At 56.9% G+C, this 15847-nt stretch overlaps 8 protein-coding genes across 8 annotated transcripts, besides 9 other annotated features; all 8 read right to left on the reverse strand.

Annotated features, from left to right (window-relative positions):
• Nucleotides 1–278: 278 nt before the first annotated feature.
• Nucleotides 279–305: a microsatellite.
• A 3-nt stretch (nt 306–308) lies between these two features.
• Nucleotides 309–331: a microsatellite.
• Nucleotides 332–394: 63 nt separating this feature from the next.
• Nucleotides 395–428: a microsatellite.
• Nucleotides 429–545: 117 nt separating this feature from the next.
• On the reverse strand, nt 546–2042 carry TraAM80_02221 (uncharacterized protein; the record flags this gene model as incomplete). The annotated part of the gene is made up of 1 exon (XM_029379232.1): nt 546–2042. One exon carries the CDS (start codon nt 2040–2042, stop codon nt 546–548), a length of 1497 nt encoding a protein of 498 aa, XP_029240914.1.
• Nucleotides 2043–2323: 281 nt separating this feature from the next.
• Nucleotides 2324–2349: a microsatellite.
• A 220-nt stretch (nt 2350–2569) lies between these two features.
• Nucleotides 2570–5011, reverse strand: TraAM80_02222 (uncharacterized protein; the record flags this gene model as incomplete). Its single annotated transcript, XM_029379233.1, has 1 exon — nt 2570–5011. One exon carries the CDS (start codon nt 5009–5011, stop codon nt 2570–2572), a length of 2442 nt encoding a protein of 813 aa, XP_029240915.1.
• Nucleotides 5012–5520: 509 nt separating this feature from the next.
• On the reverse strand, nt 5521–6537 carry TraAM80_02223 (cyclin 1; the record flags this gene model as incomplete). Its single annotated transcript, XM_029379234.1, has 1 exon — nt 5521–6537. The coding sequence occupies one exon, from the start codon at nt 6535–6537 to the stop codon at nt 5521–5523; it is 1017 nt and encodes a 338-aa protein (XP_029240916.1).
• Nucleotides 6538–6551: 14 nt separating this feature from the next.
• Nucleotides 6552–6578: a microsatellite.
• A 71-nt stretch (nt 6579–6649) lies between these two features.
• Nucleotides 6650–6676: a microsatellite.
• Nucleotides 6677–6730: 54 nt separating this feature from the next.
• Nucleotides 6731–6796: a microsatellite.
• Nucleotides 6797–6841: 45 nt separating this feature from the next.
• Nucleotides 6842–9316, reverse strand: TraAM80_02224 (putative ATP-dependent DNA helicase; the record flags this gene model as incomplete). The annotated part of the gene is made up of 1 exon (XM_029379235.1): nt 6842–9316. One exon carries the CDS (start codon nt 9314–9316, stop codon nt 6842–6844), a length of 2475 nt encoding a protein of 824 aa, XP_029240917.1.
• Nucleotides 9317–9887: 571 nt separating this feature from the next.
• On the reverse strand, nt 9888–10646 carry TraAM80_02225 (Derlin-2/3; the record flags this gene model as incomplete). The annotated part of the gene is made up of 1 exon (XM_029379236.1): nt 9888–10646. One exon carries the CDS (start codon nt 10644–10646, stop codon nt 9888–9890), a length of 759 nt encoding a protein of 252 aa, XP_029240918.1.
• Nucleotides 10647–11062: 416 nt separating this feature from the next.
• Nucleotides 11063–11096: a microsatellite.
• Nucleotides 11097–11352: 256 nt separating this feature from the next.
• TraAM80_02226 (uncharacterized protein) lies at nt 11353–11979 on the reverse strand (the record flags this gene model as incomplete). Its single annotated transcript, XM_029379237.1, has 1 exon — nt 11353–11979. One exon carries the CDS (start codon nt 11977–11979, stop codon nt 11353–11355), a length of 627 nt encoding a protein of 208 aa, XP_029240919.1.
• Nucleotides 11980–12302: 323 nt separating this feature from the next.
• On the reverse strand, nt 12303–13346 carry TraAM80_02227 (Phosphoric monoester hydrolase; the record flags this gene model as incomplete). Its single annotated transcript, XM_029379238.1, has 1 exon — nt 12303–13346. One exon carries the CDS (start codon nt 13344–13346, stop codon nt 12303–12305), a length of 1044 nt encoding a protein of 347 aa, XP_029240920.1.
• Nucleotides 13347–13981: 635 nt separating this feature from the next.
• Nucleotides 13982–14002: a microsatellite.
• Nucleotides 14003–14084: 82 nt separating this feature from the next.
• TraAM80_02228 (uncharacterized protein) lies at nt 14085–15266 on the reverse strand (the record flags this gene model as incomplete). Its single annotated transcript, XM_029379239.1, has 1 exon — nt 14085–15266. The coding sequence occupies one exon, from the start codon at nt 15264–15266 to the stop codon at nt 14085–14087; it is 1182 nt and encodes a 393-aa protein (XP_029240921.1).
• Nucleotides 15267–15847: the final 581 nt, after the last annotated feature.

The following is a 15847-nucleotide window of genomic DNA, read 5'->3' on the forward strand; positions in this document are numbered from 1 at the left end:
CCTCCTCAGCTCCCGCAGCCGCACGGAGAGGTAAAGCGCGGGCGCGTGCGTTTGCGTGTTCGGGGTAGACGCGTCACTCACGTCCCCCCGGTCAGCAAGGTCGAGTTACCGACACCCACGCTTTTTTTTCCCCCCTTTTTTCCTCGCGCCCGCCCACCTGCCCGCTTCCCTTCTCTCTGGCTATGCAGCTATGCAGTGCTGTTCCTTCGCGCTTGTACCCTTTCGTCAATCCACGCAACCAGCAAAAGTGGGTGCACTGCAGCAAAGAAGGACTGAATAGAGAGAGAGAGAGAGAAAGAGAGAGAAGGGGGTGGGTGGGTGGGTGGGTGGGGGTGGAAAGAGCGGATGGCAACGACAGCGCATGCGCAAAAGAACGAACAACATCACCCGCGGGAGCAGCAGCAGCAGCAGCAGCAGCAGCAGCAGCACACACACAAAAAAAGACGCACCATTCCGGTGGTGACGGGTATGGTTTTCCCTCCCACTCTCTGCCCCTCAATTTTCGAGCGGGAAACAACCGCATATGCCCAATAAATGCTGGTGTTTCACAGCGCTGCCCGCTTGCCGTCCACTGCCTGCAGCAACGCCTGAAGCTGCTTCTCGCGCAGTTGGTTCACACGCTGCACGTGACGCGCCACCTCTGCCTTTGGCATCGTTCCCGCAGCAATCGGGGTCCCACGCACATCGCGCAGCTCCAGCACCGCCGACACCACATGACTCAGCCCTTGCTGACTAAACCAGTCACGCACGGCGGAGTCAAACTTTGACGCACTCGCACGGTCCATCAGAAATGGTGGCGGGGCCGCCTTCCGGCCCAACGAACCCGCCATGGCCTGCTGTATCATTGTTTGAATCAACTCGTCCTCCTCCCCCTTTGTTCCACCACCAGCAGCAGCGGCGGCGCTTGGCCCCCCCGCCGTCACTGCGCCTCTAAATGGGGCCACTTCTTGCATCAGCACACTGACAGTGTCAAACACGGCACAACGGATGTCGTAGGGGGCGTACGGACAAAGCCCCAGATCAAGAAGAGCCCGCACTCCGCCCTGCTGCACGATACGCGTCAATGCGAGTGGATTGTAGTGACACGCCGCCTCCGCCGCATCAATGCTGGCAACTATGACAGTCTCTAAACCCGCGACAAGCCGAACAGGCTCTTCTTCCAGCAAGGGGGCGGTAGAGGACGGCGTGTCTCCCGTTTTTTCCAGCGCCGCAAGACGGCGCCAACGGCTAAAGAGAGCCTGTATGTGCTGCAGACAACACTGCCAAATCTCAACGAGAAAGGTTATAAGGGGCCCCTCCGCCATCACCCGACGTTGATCGTAGACCACCAAACTTAGGCCCTGCAGCAGCCGCAGTGCCAGTTCCTGCTCCTGAAAGGTTACTTCTGTGAGGATAATGCCAGGGGCTTTTTTCTTTGCCGGCGTCGCCGATGGGGGCAGGGTGGTTAGCTGGGCGTGATTCAGCGTGTTCCACGCTAGCGCTGCCGCTTCCGAGAGCTCCACAGTGACGGGTCCGCCACGGTTGCAGCGTGCCCGTTCATCCATATAAGGTACGAGTACACGGTGAAATACCGACATTGTGTAGTGTGCCCCATGCAAGGCCCGCTGGGTACGCTCCGAGGATGCACTGCGGCCCGATGCCGTACTCGGTTGCCCCACCGTGGCGTGAGACTCGGCCGCACCGCGTGACATTACGGAGGAACGTATGGCATCGTAGGGAAGATGCGGTGTGGGGCCCGCACTTCTCCCAGCGGCGGCGGTGCCAGTCGCGTTATCTGATGACAGTGCCGCCTCCTCCGCCGCCTCAAGGGACAAGTCACGCAGCCGCTGCAGAGCGTCACGGAGACCCTCGTTTCGTACAAAGCCGTACGGTGAGCTAATTCTCTCAAAGCAGGCGCGGAAGCTGCTAGAGATTTCCTGCCCCCGCAATTCTTCGTCCAAGGCAGCTTCAAAACAGGCGACAAACATGTCCGTCGGCTCTTGCTGCCCCTGCCTGGGCCCAACAAGAAAGCCGCCGCCACTGCTGTGTCCCACGCCCTTCATCCAGAGCGGTTTAATACTGGGCCAACCTCCACGCAAAACGACGCCAAATAGTTGCCTGGCTACAGACCGGGTGCTTCCTACTCTCCTACCTCTATGGGCGGTTGTCGCTCCATCACCCACACAAAGCAGCCAATGAAGAAAACAAAAACAACAACGGAAACAAAGGTCAGGATCCAATAGAAGTATACACGCACATATAAATACATGCAGGCAAGCCACGCGCAGGTGACCTGTGCTTACGCATCATCATCCTTTCGTATATGAGCAGCAGGGGTTTCCCTCACACACACACACACACACACACACATAAATACATACAGAGAGGGAGAGGGAGAGAAAGTGAAGTATCACTTTGGGTTCCGATAGAACGAAATCCACCCCCTGACCACCCCTCCAAAAAATAAATAAAATTGGAAAAAAAAACGTCAATAAACATCCAGTGACAGCAACAAGTAAAAATAAATAAGATTGATTGAATTTGCAAGGGCAATGACAAAATGCAATTAGTGCGATGTTCTGCCACATTTCTACAATAATTCATCATGCAGGGCTCTCTCCGCCTGTTGCACACGTGCCGCTGCAGCCTTCAGCACCCACGACATGCAGGCGCTTGGGGTTCCAAAGGCCACCTCATGCGCACACTTGCCGTTGCGATGCCACTCCAAGACACCATCCTCCTCGGCGCACACGTAGACAACACGGCCGTAACTGCGCGGCTGATTGCGCTGTCCCTCCTCTTCTTTCAACTCTCCCACCTGAATGCTGCCAGCAACGGCGTCGTCATGCGCACATGGGATGCCGCCATAAAATATCTGCACGGAGGCGAGCTCTGGTTTGTTTTGTTGCTGCGGCATCTCTATTGTCGTGGTATCGGAGGTGCCCTCCAGCGCGTTTTTCATCTGCTCCAGCATGTTGGGGTTCTCCAGCCGCAACACACGCCGCTGAGCTCTGCTGTACGAAAACCGCTCATGCTGCAGGGTCTGCTCTACCCCGCCCATGACAGGAGCGGGGTCAGCCACAAAAAGACGCCACCGCAGCACACCGTTGCCTGACGGATCAATAGACCCAAAGCTGTCGACGGCGACTTCGGTGTAGTCCGGCCGCCAAAAGCCAAATATAACCTGCGGCCCAATGGCAGCATCATCCGCGTCCGACGCATTCCGGCTCTCATTATTCCCTGCCGGCGCATGGGCGTGTGGTAGAAAGATGCGCTTCTGCTCCGCCGTGAGGTTTTGAACACCGGTAAGGTAACGGTATGGAACAAAAAAAAATTCTAGGTAGGACGTGTCGTCCACGTGCGCAGGAGGTGCATCAAACATGTATGAGGCATTGTAGCGACGCGATGCCTTCGATCGCCGGACCAACTGCGAGCTACTCTGCGCCGTATCCACCACGCGGTTCAGTGGCACACGAAACTTGGCATCCGCGAGCGGGTAGTACTCAAAGTCATCGCCCAGCCAGCGGAAGAAGAGGGTCACTTCCATGTGTTTCTGCTGCATACTTCGCCGCTGCAGCTCGGCGTACATTTCCTCCATCATCTGTAGCTCCTCAGACGGTACACCAGCGGAAAAAGGGTCCGACTTTCCTGTCGCCTTTATAAACTCGCGAAGGCGGTTTCGACGCTTTTCAAACTTCTCCGCGGTGGCACGCAACTCCTTTTGATGCTTGATGCTTCGCTCCACCAAAGCCTTGCCGTACTGTTCCCAGCCGTTGGCCTTGCGTACCTTGTATGTCGCATGACCCCGCTCTACAACTGCGTAGAGGGCGCGTGCACTCCTTAGCCGTTCCTCCCGCAAACGGCGACAACTCATGAGGGAGGTGAGGCCGTTCTCTAACAGCATGCCGGCAACCGTGCGAGGGACGCCGTCTGGAGTGGGGTGGAGAGGGCTGGTGGCTCCCACGCCCTTGTCAAGATGCAGCTCGATGGCAGCAACCCGTGACAGCCACCTTTCCACCACCCCTTCATCTTCATCTTCCGCTGCTGCTGCGTTTTGTGCGTCGTCGTGCGAAGGTGGAGGGTCCACCTCATCGCTGCCGTCGCAACAGTCCACAACACCATCGCCAACGCGTGAGGGTGCCAGCCACACTTCTGGATCGCTCCGGCAACAAAATGGGAGCACAGGGCCACCAAGTCGACGCAGAAGCCGCGCTGTGCGATGCACGGACGGCACCTCCTCCTCCTCGTAGAGCTGCACGTGTGCATTGGCATGCAAGTACTGTTTCCAGCGCAGGTGGGCCAGCGGGAGAACGGCGCCGGACATGCTACAAGCATTTGTTTGCAATTCATCCGTGCCATCAAGGCAATCGCAGTAGTCGTCATTAACCCTCGCAAGGGGAATGACTTGGGCTGCCACATTGCGCTGCTGCTGAAGATGTGCCCGCTCCTCAAACGTGCTTGCAAGAAAAACGCGTAAGGTGGGAAACACTGTTGGGCTCTTCGCGGTGGCCGCGGCACAGCGGTCCAGCTTGCTACGGTTGACTTCCGTGCGCATGTCGACGAGCCGCGTCCCGCAACGGTAGAAAAAGTGCTGCGGTGTAGGCTGTCGCCCCGGCACCGGCGCAATAAACTTCGCACTGTACATCTCAAGTGTGTAGCAGAACGACTGCGGTTCGTCCTTCTCCCTCGTGCCTTGCCGTCCTCCGGCTTCGGTGGACGCCGCGTCATCGGCCAACCTCCGTGGCGGTGGAGCGTGCAGCGGCGCACTCTCGGCGGTCGCCCCCCGGTCCCACGTGCGCCAGTGCTTCAGCACATCTTGCCACGACAGAATCATCGTAAGCAGCAGGGCAACGACGATGCCGACCATAGACCATATCAGAAAAGTGCCGCCGTCCGACCCCTGCTGCCATATCTGCAGAGGCGGCTTCCGCAATTGCGACACACCCTGGCGTTTTTGCATCGTCGGCGGCGGTGTTGCATTATCTGAGGGCTTCACGGGAGGGTCTGCATCCTCATGCTTCGTTGCTTTCATCGCACCGTGATTAACCCCTCACCACCGCAACAAAACAAAAAGTAAAACAAAGGCACGCACCCCCCCCCCACACCCCAAGTTTGTGATTATGGGGATGCTGCTGCCGTATGTGCCTTATTGCCGTTGATCTTTCTGTTTTCTCTGGCAGTGCGTGTAGGTGTGTAAGCGAAGGAATAATAATCAAAATAATGAGGGGTTGAAGGAAGTGAGAAGCCACATGCGATGTACATGCGAGAGAGGCAGCCGCACCGCCGCCTACACCCAAGGCAAGTGAGCAAACGACGCTTTATAGGCGTGCGACGCAAGGGAAACCACACGCAAGAGGAACAACAAACACGACCTCCCCCTCTCCCCCTCCCACTCGGAAGACCCCGACCCAGCAAGCACTGAGAGGTGGGGGCAACAACAACAATCGCACCAAAAACGCCGCGTCCTCAAGGGTACGCGCCGTCGTGCACTCGAGTCTTGTTCCTCCGCTTCATCGGCAGCGCCGCGTCCCACGTCTCTATTCAATGAGAACGACATAGGAGCTTCTCGCTTGTCACCGTTGGATTCGCCATGGCGTAGTACGCCTCAAAGGGATCCCGCACAACTGGACCGCTTGGCTGCCGCAGCAGCTCGCCCAGTCGGCCCCGTTCCGGCATCTCCAGCGAACGCAATTCACCCTGCACGATGTCCTTCACGTAGACGGCCGGAAGCAGCGCATTGTTTGTGCCACGTTGCTTGCCAGGCACGGCGAAGACCTCGTAGGTGCCGTCGCCCGGCAACACAAGCGCCGCCCAGTGGTCAATACCGATTCCACGCTCCGTCGGGTGCCGCTTCATCATCTTGCCGATGTCCTCCTCCCGCAGAACCCCGTTGCTCTCACGCCTGTCATGGTGGGGGCAGAGCAGGCCCGGCAATAGACCGAGGCCATGCACGCGGATGTAACTCCACGACGTATTGTCTTCTTCTTCCTCCCCCTGCTGCTGTTCCGCCGCCCCTCCCGTTTTGTTGGCGGCGCCGCATGCCGCACGCAACATTGCCGCGGCGTACGTCGTCGGGTCGGCCGAGTCGCTGTGACCGGAGGTGAACCAGCAAATTGCCCCAGCACTTCCGCCCGCCAACACGGCACCCCGAATCGCCGCGGCCCGAAGGCAAACATCGAGCCCAGTCTCCTCCCACCGTCGAATGGCGAAGAGTGTGTTGCCGCCTGACACCAGCACAATGTGCGCCTGGCTTAAAAACTCCAGCTCCTCCTTCGCGACTGTGCTGCTGGGCGAGGAGGGAGCCGCTACGCAGACCTCACCCACGCTGCAGCCACGCGACAGAAACTCCTTTGTCTGCTTATCCCTGTACTTGGGGAGGTCGTAGACCGCAGTGCCAATGTACGCCACACGCACAGGCGCCGTCAAGGCCTTTGTGCCCGCGTCAAAGTGTCCCGTGAGCGTCAGCACACGATCCACGGCGTCCAGTTCCCCAAACATATCCTGGCCGGAGCCGGCAAAAAAGCCCTTTATGGTCGATGGCTCAATGCGCGCTGTCATTAGTTATCAAACCTCTTTCCTTTCCTTCTCTTTACTTTTCTCGGCAGCAGAGGCGCGAGGAGGGTGCGGCATGAACACCACAGAAGAGACAAGTACATAGTTGTATGCATAGACGCACACACACACACACACACACACATGCATTACTTTGCCTTCGCCCCCCCCCCCCCTCCCACGCTGCACCTCCAGAAGTACAACAACAACCAAAACAACGCCAGCAACAACGACACTGAACGAAACAAACAAACAGCAAAAATAAGTGGGGTATCTTTTATTTAATGAAAGCCACAGTGCAATTCTGCGTCTACGGTTCTCCCCTCATCGGTTCCTGGCACGTCATGGGTAGTGTTTCCATGAGCGGCAGCAGGGAACGCAGGTAGGGCGTGAGTTGTAGCGGTTGCTCCTCACAGTCCGAAGCACCACTCCCATTCTCGTAGCTGCGTGTGGTGGGCGGCCCACGTTCTGCTGTCATAAGCACCAGATCCCGCTTTGCTCGACTCATGGCCACGTAAAAGACCCGCCTCTCCTCCGCGCTCCTCGCGTCAATGGGGAATTCGCCTTCATAGCAGCATGGCACAATGACAGAGAGCCACTCCTTCCCTTTCGCCTGATGCACCGTTGTCACTGTGACGGCGGCGCCAGACGTTGGCTCCGTCTTCACACCGCCGCCCTTTAGCGGGCCAAAGTCGTCTGTCGGAAGCAGCGCCAGAAACTCGTCAATCACACGCTGCAGCAGAGTGTAGGTGTCATTCCTCACTTTAAATTCCGCCTTGACGACGGCCACCGCCGCCCCCACGTCTGTGTCGCCGCTCTGCGGCTCATGGCCACTGGCTGCCTGCTGCTCCGTTAACGCCTGCTGCTGCACTGTGCGACACGCCTCAATGAGAACCTGCGAAATAGACATCGCGGCTCCCTCAGCCTCCATCGCCGCGGCCTCGTCATCAGCGTCGCCCATGACGTCGTCCCACACCACGGCGGAATGCCGCCATCGTGGGGGCGAACGTTGACGCTTCCTACCGCCAACCGCGCAGCGCCGGATGCGTACGCCGGTGGCACCACCACCGTCAAAACCCGCTCGCTCCGCAACACTCCTCACTACCTCCTCAATGTCACAGTAGTTCCGTCCCAGCGAGTCGTGGGCGGCCGTGGTGACCTCAATAAAAGTGCGAAGGAACTTTTGCTGCGGCTTCGTCGTCCGAAGACGTTCATGCACGTAGACAAAGCCGTTGTGTACCAACTCTCGAAGAATGGTGTAGTAGGAGTACGCCGCGTGGCTGTCCTCACACTGTAGCGTCGCCGCGCTTAACTCGCGCCGTCGCTGCATGCACTCAGCCTGCAGTGCAAAAATAAATTTTGTTGCAGCGGCCGCCGCAAAGTGATTGGGCGCATCGCGTATCACACACTCCACGTCAAGGTTAGAGTGCGGGTGTACGCAGAGGCGCAGGTACGAGAGGATGGCGCGGACCAGGGCGATAGAGTTGGGTCTGCTCAGACATGGTTCACACACGGGAAGATGATCTTGCTCCAGCGCCGCGACCACGTCACGCACCGTGCGCCGTGTGCGACAGAGAATGGCAATATCGCCGTACTGCAGGCCGCGATCCCGTGTGCGCAACAACTCCACTACGCGCGGCAGGAGCAGCATCTGCTCGTAGGCGTGCGGGCACCGCACGAGGATGATGCGGCGCCCGCACTGCCCCTTAAAGCTCTGCTGCGACAACTGCGTGAGCTCGTTGACGGCGCTCACGATCTCCGCGGAGCTGCGGTAGTTCGTGTCTAGCCTAACAAGTTTGGTGTGCGGAAAACGGCTCCGCCAGCGCTCAAAAGTATTCGTTGTTGCCCCGCGCCAGGTGTAGATGCATTGGTTCGGGTCCCCCACACATGTCACGCGGCACGCGTCTCCAGCGAGCAAGGCGAGGCACTCCAGCTGCACCTCGTTCAGGTCCTGAAACTCGTCCACAACGATGTGCGTGTATTGGGCCCGCAGCTGCAGTGCTACCGGCGAGGGCAGCCGCGGTGGCGGGGCGATACTCGTTGTGCTGTTGCTGTTGCTGTCACCGCCCCGCTCCACCTCCGACGGCGGCTCCTGCTGCTTCAACGGCCGCAGCGCCTCAAGGAACATCTGTTCCAGGTCGCCAAAGTCAACGGCGTGGTGCTGCTCATGGAGCATCGTCTGGTAGAAGCGAAAAAGGTACGCCGCCTGTCGCGAGGGATCAAGTTCTGTGCCGGCACGCATCTCCTTCTTCGTCTTAGCCTTGTTCACGTACTCAACAAGCGCAAGGACAGCCTCGAGGCCCTTGTGGTGGGCGGCGTGGGCCTCTACCACGGCAGCTGCAAGTTCCCGCTGCCGTCGTGCGTCGTACACCTCCGTGGCTAAGTCAATGCCACCGTGCCGCCGCAGGCACTCCAGCCCAAATGCGTGAAAGGTCTTCAGCTTCATCCGCTGCACCTGCGTCGCCAGAGGGGGCGGCAGCACGGCGGCCACGCGCTCTCGCAGCGCCTCCGCAGCTTGCCGCGAGAAGCAAAGACCTAAAATGTGTTCCGGCGCCACCCCAGAGTGAATGATGTACGCGATGCGGCTTGCCATCGTCAGCGTCTTGCCGCTGCCAGCACCGGCAAGAATTAAAAGCGGCACCGAGGGGTCCTCGCAGACGGCCACCTGCTGTGACTCGTCGAGAGCACGCACCAGCTGCTCTCGCCCCGCAGCACGCTGAACGTTCTGTGAAGAGCAGCCCCCAGCGGGAGGCATGACACCTTCTGTTCCGCCGTCCAAGCCCATTTTTTTTTCTCTTTGCAACCACACACTCCCCACAAAGCGACGAGAACAGTGGTGCACGGGCAGAATGGGGAGGAAAAAATATACGCTATCAAACGGATGACAGATACCCTACGACTCTGTTTGCTTTGGGTTGCACCGTCTGCAGGTACACACGCAGTGTCCGCAGTTCCTAAGGACTCTCTCAGCGGTCCAATGAACGACTGAGTAAAGGGGGTAAACGCGCCAAGAATGGAAAAAGAAAGAAAACGAAGGTCGGCGTCGATCCTGCCTGGCAGTGACAGAGTACTACAGCAGCAACCCACACTATGTGGGCACATGCTACCTACCTGCGCGGGGAAAGTAGGCCATAATAGGGGCATCCCGACGACGCTCCAACTCTCACTTCATAGTGAAATTTATTTCCTCGCTTCCTCACGCCGCGTCCAAGCAAGAGAGGGGGGTGGGGTGGGGAGCGGACAACGCACAACAGCTCTCAAGACGAGGAACAACATTAACAAAATCAACAATAAAAATGAAACTAAGGGCAGTTACACACACACACACAGCCAAAGATGGCAACGATGCATGCGCGTCATTCGGACCCAAGCACATGTCCGGCCCCCCAGCGGTGTCGAAGTCCGGCGTTGGCGGCTGGCGGCTGGCGTGCAAACCTCCCAACCTGTGGGTGAACGGCCGGGTACAAGGTAGCAACGCCAACGGGGCCAACATTCGGCATCACGTAGCGCTGGAACCATGCGGGTGTACAAAGGGGATCGATGCCGTGCGTCTTCGGCAGCACATCCCTACAGAAAAAGAAGAGGTGACCCACGACAATGCCGAGAAGGTCCTCCAAGATGCTTTGGCCAATAATAAGGTGAAAGACGAGGAGGATCCAGGGAAAGGTGTTGGCGTGAAACTCGAAGCCGTACAGGGTCATGCGCAGCTCCGGGTGCCGTTTGCAGAAGACCCAGCAGAGAGACATCAACAAGGCGAAGCTGGTGATGAGCATCCCAAGCAGGAGGCCACCCATGGCGTTCGCAAGGATGAGGAAGAACCCCATCCAGAGCAGGTCCCCGCTTTTGCCCTTGAAGTCGTAGGTCTCGTTGTAGTTCACATATGACACAAACATGGCAACGGAGAGCAGCCACGGGAAGGAGAAGCCACCAAAGAAGAAGGCAGCTGTGAGGAGTCGCCACAGCTGGAGCTCCGTAAGAGCTATGGGTGAAAGTAGAATGTATTGAATCGGAATGATCCCCAGCGAGGCACCAGCCGTGAGCAACACCACGGTGCCCAGGGCATACCTCGTGAGAGGGCCCAAACTACTTAGCCAATTATCAAAGCTCTGTGCCATGCCGTCCCCTTTGCCTTATCCTCCTCTTCCCGCCCCCTTTCCTTTCCTTTTTTTGTTTGCTTCTTTCGATTTGTTTTCTCTTTTGTGCCCCCGCTCTCTTCGCCTGCTGGCCCTAACTTCCCTCTTCGTCTTTTATTTTTATATGCCAAAGCTTCTACTGGGATCAACACACACAAGGGCTTAGCACAATACTTTTTTTTTTTCTCACTCACTCACTCTCGCTCCTTTCTGCACAGCAGAGAAAACAAGGTTAAAAGAAGGGCGACTGCGCCCACACGCATCCAGAGCGATATAAAAATAGAGCAAATTTCCCTCCTTCTCTCCGGCAACACACGCACTCGTACAACCACGCGACTCAGCACCAAGCGGGAAACACACAGAAATATATAAATAATACGTATATATATCTCTCTCTCTGTGTGTGTGTGTGTCTGTATGTTGATGTGTATGATAGCTGGAGAGCAAGCGAGCATGTGGGATGCCAACCCCATAACAAAAAACTATCAATGCAGACACTTGCACAAACGATGAAGCAGCAATAGCAACAACAATAAGACAAGGGAGTGATGGTGAGCCCAGTAGCAACACCAACTGCAGCAGTAGGCCCAACACAAAGGGCCGTGTCTGTACCGGACTATGGGTGTGGGGGTGCGGGAAGGGCGTTCGCTGCAGCGTTTCCTAGCGCCGTCCCTCTCTAAGGCAGCAGCTACGACGGGCCATCCGAGGATCTCGCAACTTCGCGGAACTTAAGCAAATCCAACGGGTACTTCTCGTGGCCGGTGCAGCGAGTCAAAATAATTCCAACAAAACTGAGACCCTCGTCAGTGGCCTCGGCGTCCGCAGCGGGCGCCGCGGCCGCGTCTTCGACGTCGTTGGAAGGCTGCAAACTCGGGCGAAAGCCCCATCCGAGAAAGCTGTTGCAGTTCTTGCACACGGCGTAGCGCCACTCGTGGCCAAGGAAGAAGGTGTGCTCCGCCGACCACGCACCAGTGAGCTGTATGCGCCGGTGCCCAAGCGCGATTGCCGCGTCGCACCGCACGAGGTCGAAGCGGTGGGCGGAGGGGTTGGTGGCGGAGTAGCACCACAGAGGGGGGTTGTCGTCAAAGAGCTCCAACTCGTACGTGTATACCTGCGACGCCCAGGCATCAGTGGCGCGGTGAGAAAGTATCTCGCCATATTGGGCAATGGGCATGCGACAATATGTGCAGAGAAGCACAGGGACAAACTTCTCCCCCGTGCTGTCTCCAGACGAACAGCTGGGGGCATCGCTCTCCACCTCCTCCTGGTTTGACACCGCCGAGGTAGCCGGGGATAATATTTCGCTAGAGTCCATTCCAATGTGCTGCGGGAATGGCTGTGAAGTCACTTGTCTCCGTACGCTACCTATACTGAGGACAGAGTTTGACTAACTCTCCGTCAACTCTACACAAACATGAACTCCCTAGCCGTGCATGCATGCGGACACAACAGAGAGAGACACGTAGAAAGAAAGTCACAAAAGAAGGCTGAGTGCGTGAAAGAAGGAAAGAACACCCCTCCCCCCCCCCCCACAAAAAGAAAAAAACTCACATGAGTCACGTTACACAACGTGGTGAGTTGTGTACCTCACTGCTCTTTCTCGCTCGCTCCGTACACATATGTATGTTCAAATGTGCATTACGTGAGCCTGTTGTTGGCAGAGAGAAGAAGGCTGGCGTACTCCGTCAGCTGCTGCATGAAACCCTCATTGGGGCATGCACACAGTCGAACTTCACGCACAAACTCAAGAACCGTCTTTACAGCCTCCTCCGCCGCGCCTCCATGAGCGCGCCCAGCCGCGTCACCACCACTACAGCAGCAGCGGAGAAGGTATGCACACACAAGCGTGACGGAGCGCGATGCGCCCGCCACACAGTGGCACACAACCGCCTTCCCCAACCCATTCACCACCGCCTGCATGAGTGCGGTGGCGACCACGAAGTGCTCCCGCGCCGGGAACGCCGGTTCATCCCGCCATGGCAGACAGAGCTTCAGGTAAACCAACCCAGTGCCACCGCCCCCTGCCGCCGTCTCCCGCGATGGCACTTCCGCGCTATCGCCGTCACCTAAAAACGACCTCGACTCCAGCGAATGCCGTAGCCATGCCGCTGTTTCCCGCACCCCCTTTTCCGCCCCCGCTTGAGACGTCGCACCGCCAGAAAGATTATGGACAAGCTCGCTCAGTCTTTCCCACGAGCACACCGCCAGCCGCTGCACCCGAGGAGCAACCCCCGCCTTGCGTGGCGTTCTCACCGGAAGCAACTCCCGCATCTCCAGCATTGGCGTGGAGCTGCGGCTGCACGTGGACACAGTCAGCAGCAGTTCCTCCGGTAGCAGCCGCTGATGCAACGCCCACGCATCTGCCACGTCTTTCAGGGCCCCAAGATAAACCAGTGGAACGATGCGATGCGGCCTAAAGCTACGCGGCAGTTCCAAAGCTACCGAAGTCGTTCTGGCTGCTGTTGAGGTCAGCGAACGACCTCGCTCGTCTCGTCGCCAGCGCAGCAAATACTCTTTCAAGACCTCCGCTGCCATTTCATCCTGCAGGAACACCCGAACACAGAAGGCAAGGCTGCGGTGTAAAGAAAGCAAGGAGGGGCAAAACGCTTCAACGACAAAACACAAAACTGGAGCCGTTACAAGGCAGCGTACATAAGTTGGCAAATAAGCCCGGCGGTACATACGGCCATCACCCCTCCAAACAAGAAGCAATGAAGATTCTACTTCTTCGCGCACACATACTATTGGAGGGGCAGGGAGGAAAACTACACCCATATACAACTCTCCCTACCTCCCCACCCCCTTTAAGAAAAGCAAACGAACAAACAAAAACCCATTTTTTTATTTTTTTTTACAAACCCTCGACTCCTTGTTCTCGCTCCACCCCCATATACTTCATTCCCCCCTCTTTTTTTTTTTTGCTTCTTTTCTCGTTTTTCCGCATCTTTTCACCATTCACATGCACTCAGTGGCAACAAGAACAAGAACAACAAAGGGAAAACAAGAAACTGGCATCTACAAAAGAGAAGACAGTCAAAAAACACATTTCCAATGGCGTTCGCTTTCTAGTGCGCCTACCAATCAAGAAACCCCTAACAATTTTCCTCGTTGAACTACACATCCAATTCCTCCACTTGTTCCACGTTTTTCCAAACTTTCCGTCTTTCCCACATTCCCCATGCACCCCCATTCACAGCTCCCTCAAACGCGTCTCAAAGCTTGTAGAGTATGCACATAGAAGGCGTGGAGACCCCACACCCCCACTTTCACCCTCAATATCGCGATGGCTTCATCGACGGGGTGGCTCCCCCACAGGGGTGTGTGTGTGTGTGTGTGTGGCGCAAACGACTCCTGTTGCTCATTTTTTTTTTTTTGTGTGTGACATCATTCTGCGCGCTGTGCGATTTTTCTGCATCTCCACTACCCGTTCTCGCGGCGTGGGATTGGTAATAATGCCTGGCGGTATTTGGTTCTACCCTGTGTGGCGCCGGTGGGCAAATACCCCCGTCTGAGGGCAAGGATGCAGGAATAGCTATAGCCCAGATGCGGCACCATATCCTCCTCGCTCCTGTTGCCACATCGGTCAATTAGTACACGTAGGCAACGCTGAAAGGTGTCGTTCTGGCGCCGGACCTGCAAGGGTGGGATAAAAAGACGTGCTTGCAATTTCTGCTGCTCCGGCAACGTGCTCTCCGCTGAGCCCTCCCTGCCAGAAGACATCTTCACTGGGCTAGTGCTGGAGAGATGGTTCGCGCCCTGCAAAACTGGGATCCACCTCGATTTCGTGTCTCTACCTTTACTCCACGTCATGCTGTTGTGGTTATTGATCCACTCTGGGAGTGCTGCCTCGTTTTGTGCGTCCTCCACGGTGTACTCCTCCGCGCGGTGCTGCTCAACGGCCTTGCGATCCAGCGCCTGAGCGGCTGCCTGTCTGGGGCTTTTACCGCTTTTCCCGTTCCCTTTCCTAGGGTGCGTGCTCGGTCTATGCCTTGGTGTCGTGACCGGTTTCATGTAGACTCCTGCAAAGTAATTGATAAACGCCTGCGATGAGCCGTTCCCACGCGGCCGCGGATCTTCCCCACGAGGAGTGAGAGATACACTTCCCTCGCCTTTACCTGCCTCCACATGCCGCGAATGTTGCAGATGCTGCCCACGTTTCTGCCACACTAGCAGTGGCGTCTTATTATCGATGCGTTGTGTGGGCCGTTTTGGATCCATCGGCGCAATAGGGTGGGGTGAGGAGTGCACCTCCGCGGACAACTGTGAGAGCGTTGCCAACTTTCTTTCCTCTTTGGTCGCCGTGAGGTTGGCGGGCTCAGACTCCGGCTCCACGGTGATCGAGTATTGCTGTTCGGGGGATCCGACACTGGTGTAGACAGAATATTCCTCTACAGACATGCTCCCGTTGCCGCCGGGCGGCGCCTCCGTGGGGTAGTTATCACACAAAGGCTGCTTGCATACGCTGCTGCTGCTGCTCTTCGCACTCGCCTCCGCTGCTGCAGCGGCGCAGCCTGCCTCGCTGCCTACCACGCTACCCGCCTCTGCGATGTCAACGGACGGCGTCCGCTCCCCTGCGGCGGGCTCCACGTCAGGCAGGGACATTTTACCTCCACTAATTCCCGCTGGAGGAGATGCGTGAACGATGACCCCTCACCCACACGCCCCGCCTCCTCCTCAAAAGAAAAGGCAAAAAACTCAACTCGAAGCCCGTCACAAGTGAAGTACAAGATAAAAAACAAATCTCTCTCCCTTTCCCTGCGCGCGCGTATCGGACCCTTGCGTCGTCTCTGCCACAGCGCAGGAACTCCCAGAGCAGTGCGAAAGACCCAGTCAGAAGAAGAGAGAATGAGAGGGAGATGATCAGGTGGAAAGCAAGATAAACAGGCGCACGCAGAGACACATACACACACGCAGGAGGCAACTAGACAGGAAAAAGAAGAATAGCAAAGAAAAAAAAGAAAAAAGGCAAATAAAACAAAAAAAAAAATGGAGGCTGTTCATCAAAAGAACTAATCTACATCTCTCTTCACAAAAGCAAAAGGGCGACGGGGAAAGAAACAAACAGACAGAAAAAAAGGGGGAAAAAAACAGTAACAACGACAACTCTAAACATATCAGCGCGGAGGTCAGACACTACCAACTCTTTTTTTTTTCTTCCTCATAAGGGAGAATGGGCCGCAGGC

The sequence above is a fragment of the Trypanosoma rangeli genome (genome assembly GCF_003719475.1).
Source record: "Trypanosoma rangeli strain AM80 chromosome Unknown Tra_15.4_contig_00049, whole genome shotgun sequence".
NCBI lineage: Eukaryota > Euglenozoa > Kinetoplastea > Trypanosomatida > Trypanosomatidae > Trypanosoma > Trypanosoma rangeli.